General features: G+C 39.3%; 1 protein-coding gene across 1 annotated transcript; it reads right to left on the bottom strand.

The window, feature by feature from the left end:
• Nucleotides 1–867: 867 nt before the first annotated feature.
• Nucleotides 868–1,961, bottom strand: tmem158 (transmembrane protein 158). Its single transcript, XM_030159332.1, has one exon. The coding sequence runs from the start codon at nucleotides 1,771–1,773 to the stop codon at nucleotides 1,072–1,074; it is 702 nt and encodes a 233-aa protein (XP_030015192.1). The 5' UTR covers nucleotides 1,774–1,961; the 3' UTR covers nucleotides 868–1,071.
• Between the last annotated feature and the right edge of the window lie 5,300 nt (nucleotides 1,962–7,261).

The raw sequence follows: 7,261 nt of genomic DNA, 5'->3' as shown, positions 1-7,261 counted from the left end.
CCAAAGCCAAAGATCTCAATCTGGCCTGTGGGATGAATTTGCGAAGTGCAAAAATGACACTGAAAATATTAACAGTCAAGGGTGTCAAACTCATTTTAGTCCCAAACTCCAGTCTCCAAAATTTTAACAATATTATGCCTGTTAGTAAATATTTTGTGCATTTGTAGATCCACTGTGATCTGTAATGCACATGTAGCCTATAAATGATAACTTCAGGTATAATATTGTTAATATTGCACTTATTTTTCGTGATAAATTTCAGGTTATTCACTTTTTTTAATGAAAGGACAGTTTGTAAATATAAGTAGTTCTCATTACTTATAGGCTATTATGTTATCATTTTACTGGTCCAGCCCACTTGAGATCAAATTGTGTGCTGTTTTTTGCCCCTTAACTAACTGTGGACCTGCCTCTCTCCTACCTTCATTGTCATCACTCACTTATCCATATAGTTATGATAGTGTTTATTATATAGTTCCATAGATGTTCTAGTTCAGTTATCTGTGCATCAACTGCATCCATGTGTCTCCCCCTACTTCCCCCCTTCTCCCCTTCTCCCCCTCTCCCCCAATCTCTCTCTATCTCTATCGCTCTCTCTTTTCTCCTCCTTTACTCTCTCTCTTTAACCCTAACCGGTCAAGGCAGACGTCCATCCTCCAGGAGTCTGGGTCTGCTCCAGGTTTCTGCCTGTTAAGGGAAGTTTTTCCTCACCACTGTCACCAGTCACAAGTGTTTGCTCCTGGAGGATTCTGTTGGGTTTCTGTAAATTGGCTTTAGAGTCTGGTTTTGACCAGCTCTATATGTAAAGTGTCATGAGATAACTTTTGTCATGATTTGGTATTATATAAATAAATTTGATTGAACTAAAATGACTTTAACACCCCTGCTTTATACATTACCTTGGTTGTCCTAATGAGGAGGTCTAAGGGTTTAAATACATCCACAGCTAAAGTATATCATCAAAAAGTTGTCCAAAACCTCCCCATCATTCATTCAGGTGAGCTGTTTAAATGGCTACAATTCTAGTATAGGCAGCACAGGCTATTTACCAGGTCATAAAGATCAGTTCAGTCATCTGGGTCTTCTCTGCTCCATCCCATTGGGCAGAAATCCTGCAATAATCGGGACTGGCCATATGAGAGCAGCAACGCTCCACACAATGATCACCAAAGTCATGAAACAAGCCACAAGTGTCGACTCGATAGGTTTTCTGTTCAGCCTCCAACTTTTGTCCCCCTTCAGCTCATCCAGGCTGAAATCCACGCAGCAGAAAGTGACCTGATCCCCGGTCTGCTGGCCCCTGGACCTGCCCTGACCGAACCTCCTGTACCTGGACAGCCCACAGCCCACGCACAGACGCAACTCCTGCTGACCCCCGGTGACCCCCAGGTGTTCGATGACGACAGGTGAGATGGCTCTGTTGAAAGACGCGGAGAAGAAAGCCCTTCCGTGGTTGTTGGTGGTGTAGATGATCACATCACACTGGAAGCCGAAGCTGCTGTCCCAGTGCGCCACCAGAGACGTGGGTAAGAGTCTCTGGACGCTCACGTTGCACTGGGACAAAGTCTGCAGGGAAGACGCGTCGGGCGAGGCGTCGCTCTCCTCCACGGACCTCTTGGAGAAGCGCACGTCCACCTCCAGGTTGGCCATGAACCTGTTGGAGGAGTTGATGGGCGGCAGGAGGAGATCCTCGTCGCTCCAGCCTTGGCATCGCTGGAGAAGTCCGGCCACCGCGGTCAGAGCCAGCAGCAGGGTCGGAGAGGTGTTCAGCATGGCACAGGGCGCGTCTCTCCAGCTCGCATGGTGCTGTGATGATCCGCAGGCGACGGACGAAGCGCGTAATGTTCAAAAAATGTCAGTCACCGGTGATTTTTAAGAACGCAGCTCCCGATGGAGAAAGCCAGCTCCCTGCGCGACTGGTACAAATGGAAACGTCCAGTGCCCGTCACATGCGCGCATCCCCCCCCCTCCCTCCCTCCCTTCCTTTTAGATAATTTCCCTCTGACTTCTCCTTCAGATGTGTGATTTCTGTACAGCAGGAGCGCACTGAGCAGCTCTGAGCGCTCCTTTACTTCACTCCCCCTCTTCTGTTACTTCAGGTGTGAGCGCTCACATCCAAAACACAGAGGAGTGGTGAGGAGAGACTAGAGCCTCCAGTGCGCAGGAACAAAACCACCACCACAACGACCAAGCCATAATTAGCAACCCCAACATACACTCTCAAAAATAGAGGTACGAGATCAGAACATTTATGTACCTATAAGTACATTTTTTAAGAATGTTCTCTCAAAAGTACAATATTGGTCTTTAGGAGGCCAGAATTGCAGCTTTAGAATATGAAAAAGGGTCCAAAGTTATGTAAAGTACAAATTTGTACTATAAGGTACCCTGCAGCAGTAAAAAAAATGTGTGTAGACCATGAGATTTATTTATTTATTTATTTAACCTTTATTTAACCAGGAAAAGGATCCCATTGAGATTAAGAACCTCTTTTTCAAGGGAGTCCTGGCCAAGAGACAGCATGAAACACAACACATAGTTACAACATACAGTTACCTCATACAGTTACAACAAACAATAATTTACAGGACAATTCAACCTATGAAAAATACGTGCAAGTCATTGAGTTGTTCTCCAGCACTTTGAGTTTGGATTTAAAAGCATTCAGGGAGATCAGTTCAGACAGTTTCCAGTCTTTTAGCAACATATTCCATGTGGAATAGGCGATAGGCTAGGATAGCTAAACAGTAGGCCTAATTATAGTTCAAACATTAGGCTTAGCACATTATTTATTATATATCATACTGTAATTACTCTATATATTATATTTAATAATAATTTGTGTTTTAATTTAATAGCCCAATTAGCTCAATGATAATAGCCTAATAATTTCTTTAGCTTATTAGAACCTCTGATTATTGCTATAATCTCTGTTTTATCAAGTTTTCATTCATACTTCCATGTCTTGATGTTGTAGCTTGCCTATGCCATTTTTTTTTTTTTTTTTCTCAATTAGGCCACCGGTTCAAGCTTTAAACATCATGGCATTATCGACAATACGAGAGTTTTCTTTCTATGTAAAGTACTTAAGGTACAAAAATGGACCATTTCGAAAGGGTACAGAAATGTCTATCAAAAAAGTACACCCCCAGCGACAAGCATTTGTACCCTTTTAAGTACAAGCTGGTATCTCTATTTTTGAGAGTGTATATGCTACATCTGCACAAGAAAACTATCAGAAAAACAACCCAGATAGCAAAATTATTATGGCTTAAATCTGGCCCAAAACTGGCATGGCATTTTGGCAAAGTTCTGGGCGGATGTATGAGCCCTAAATGGCCCAAAATAGGCAAGCCAAAATCAAACCAGAAGGAAGCCAAAATTCACCCAAAACTAATTGTGGACTTCCAAAATATAGCCATAATTGTCCCAGAAAAGCCCCAAATCCCTATAATTCAGCCAAAAAGTAGCCAAAACTGACCCAAAGAGACTCACCCAAAATTTGTGGTGATCATGCTTTTTAAATGAAGAGGGGTTTTCTTCTGGATAGAAATTCCCGCTCTTTGCGCAGTGTTTTGGCTTTACAGAAATATGCCAAAACATAACCAAAAAACATCCATATATGGAATAAGATGTTGCCGCTCTTTAGTCAATCGTCTGGCTTGCCATAAATATGCCATACCATCCCTTAACTTGATCCCGCTCTTTGCCCACTCTTTTGGTTAACCAGACATATGCCAGAACTCAGCCATATATTGCTGGTGCCTCCTTATCTATTATGGATAACCTTAATCATACCACAGTTAAGCCTAAAGGTTTTCATAATGCCAAAAGAAAGCCAAAAATGCCAAATGTATGCCATAATACTGCCAAAATATTTGCTATCTGGGGACAGGCTATTCATTTTAGGTCTGGTTGTTTCTGTGTTGCGTGATCTGCGGGGATTCATTTCTAAAACACCTGAGCGCTGCGCAGTTTCTCTCCTCACTCTGTCTTTGCAGAATGACAAGACAAAGGAAAAAAAAGCAGACAGAAGCAACAGAGTGTATTAACTCTGCAGGAGCTGCCTGAGGCGGTGGATTGGTCATGTTTACTAAGTAGATACCTTAATATGAGAAGCTGGATGAAATGTCTGATCTGAGCACGTGGCATTTAAGAAATACATCATCCCCTCATCTATCAGAAAAAAGACTCAACACACACATGCATACACACATTTTCACACTAAACTGCTTCCAACACCTCTGCTTTAGTTTCCACACTCTGTACTTTTGAGCCCGAATCACTGAAACATATTTATGATTACATAAACTCATACTATAACACATTTTTAAAGCATAAAAATGGTCTAAAATCCAGTAGTTCACTTTTCCTATTGTTCCCATAACATTCATTCATTCAGTTTTCACCTAAAGTTCTAAGTTTGCCAGAATCAGAGGAAGTAAATAAGCATTATCCTAACCTTCCTAGGATAAGATAAGATAAGATAACATAGGATAAGGTAAGATAATGTCATTATTGTCCCACAATCGGGAAATCAGCATTTTTCAATAGCAGTACAGTACAGAGTAGAATAAAATGCACTTGCAGCAAAGATAAAACAAAAAAGATTAACCCATAAAGACCCAGTGCTACTTTTGTAGCAGTTCCCAGAGGAATTTTCCTCTATATTTAACCTTTCTTAAAGGATTTATTATATTATCCTCTGTATTTTGTATTTTTTTTCTGTAATTATGCTAAAAAACAAAGAAAACTGGAAAAAAAAAAGGAGTTTTTAAACAAAGATATCAATAAATGAACATAAACATAAACATCTACAACCACTGTCATTGATCGAACTCCATGGGTTTTACTGGTGAATCAATGTTGTAGAAGATGATGGTGTTTCCACGTTGACTACAGAGCCTCTGAATGTCCAATTAGGTCAAATCTGATGACCATGAAAAGATGGGAAACAGCATTTAACACCAATTATTTACATGCTTTAGTAGTATTAGTAGATTAGAAGTTGATGCTGTTTGGGTCATTATGGGTTAAAAAGTAAACAATATGTGAAAATATAGAATCTATCTATCTATCTATCTATCTATCTATCTATCTATCTATCTATCTATCTATCTATCTATCTATCTATCTATCTATCTATCTATCTATCTATCTATCTATCTATCTATCTATCTATCTATCTATCTATCTATCTATCTATCTATCTATCTATCTATCTATCTATCTATGGATTTGTTACAGTATCAAAGGGGTTTGTCCTTGGCCCAAGTCCAACCCTTCCATCACATTTTATGAAAATCAGTGCAGTAGGGAATGATGAGAAGGGAGTGATCACATCATGTTGCGGGCAGAGGTGAATACATTTCAGTTTTAATGTCCCTAAAGGCCACAATAAGCCGATAAACGTGGGATTTCAAGTGACAAGAGGAAACAGAAGTGCAGCAAAGGTCACATCACTGACTTTCCGTTTTTTATACAAGTGATTGAGGGAAAAGCTCAGAAGTTAATCTCAATCCCACACAGGACATCTGGCCAGTGAGCAGCAGCAACTGGAGCCTTATAAAGAGCACCAAAACAAATCTTTTTATGTGATTTCCACACAGACTGTGATAAAATATCCTTTTACTGCTTCATGTTTCATTTAGACAGTTTTCTCTAGTTAGTTTTTGCATTTACAACAAGGAAATACGATGAGTTACCATGGATATGAAACAGAAAAGCCTGTGTAAGGTCCTGAACTTTACCCATAAATATGATTATATATAACCCAGCGGATGCATGGCTCAAGTGGAGAAGCTTTCAGCATGTGTGTTGAATTTCATATTCTGAAAATTGACTGAAAACTATGTTAACATACTTTCCCCTTTTCTCTGCCTTGTGAAAACCAAAAGTAGAGAAGCAGATCTCAATGATTTTTCTTATTGTTCTGTAAAAAGTCTGTTTTGGCAGCACTTGTTGACAAAAAACCCTGTAGTTTTTAGGTTTATATGTTTTCAGGTTTAGTATAAAAAAAAAGACAGAACCCAACAGTCTGTAATCTGCTGCTTGTTTGTTCATCTGTTCTCCTCCCTGGGTGCTTTCTGTACATTGGTGCTTGTTTCTCTCAGCCATATTGTGCACTCAGGGGCAGCCAGACACATCAATAAACATGTGGCTCCACTGTGCAGCAGCAGCAGGGGTTTTGTACACAGCATGGATCACCTGCTCAGTGACACTGGGCTGGCTGCTGCATCTGAAACTGAAGAGGACACAGCACTGCACCGCTCTATTATCACGAATACCCACTCTGATTACAAATAACAAAGGGACACAGCTGTAGTTAGTCTCAATTATTGTAACAGAAGTTTAAATATTGGTATGAGCAGTTGCACACCTGCTTCATTTTGGCAATCAGGAGTTTTATGCTTTTATGTCACTGTGAGTTCACCTACATCAAACTCCTTACTACTTTGCCTCCAAATATTTATTTCAAGCAGGTCATAACTGAAATAAAGCAAATTCAGTTATAAAAAAAAAAGAAACATCTAGAACCATTCACAGCCAATCAGAAGTCTTCCTTTATTGTTTTTTCGTCTTGTTTTGTGTTAATTGTACAATTCAAATTCCAAAAAAGTTGGGATGTTGTGTGAAGTGTAAAGAATAACCGGATGTAATGTTTTACAAAGCTTATAAACCCTTATTTTATTCACGATAGAACAAAAAAAAGAAGAAAAGATAAAGAAAAAGCATGTGCAAAATGTGTCATTTTAAGACAAACATGAAAATTAATCAAGGTTCCCATGCATCCTGGAAAACCTGGAAAATGACTGACCAATTTTCCAGTCAAAACATTTAGAAAATATGAAAAAAGGTCAAATGTCCTGGAAATGGTTAAGTTATCTTGGAAAATTATTTATCCTTCTCCTTCCTTGGGGCCTTGTGTGCCTAAACTGAGATGAAACAGGAAATTGTTTTTTAGTGATTTACTGAAAATATACAAATATTTTTAGAGGAAGTGAAGGAGATAAAGTAAGAGAGAAGTGAAAGTTGAGTTGGAAATTGTCCAGTTCACCTTTGTAACTCCAGTTTGTTATGCTAATGAGGTGCTACGCTGTAATCTGTGGGTGTGTTTGCATTATTCTATGATACATTTGTTTTAATTATTTTTCGTCGATAAATTGTAAACATAGACTGCACATCAAATGTCTGAGTAATAAACATAGAAACAATCTGGGTAAATCCAAGTTACAACTATAGAAAAGAACACTTTCAAAGA

Source organism: Sphaeramia orbicularis, chromosome 16 (assembly GCF_902148855.1).
Source record: "Sphaeramia orbicularis chromosome 16, fSphaOr1.1, whole genome shotgun sequence".
Lineage (NCBI taxonomy): Eukaryota > Metazoa > Chordata > Actinopteri > Kurtiformes > Apogonidae > Sphaeramia > Sphaeramia orbicularis.
The sequence above is the reverse complement of the archived record's forward strand: the minus strand, read 5'-3'. Positions and strand labels throughout refer to the sequence as shown.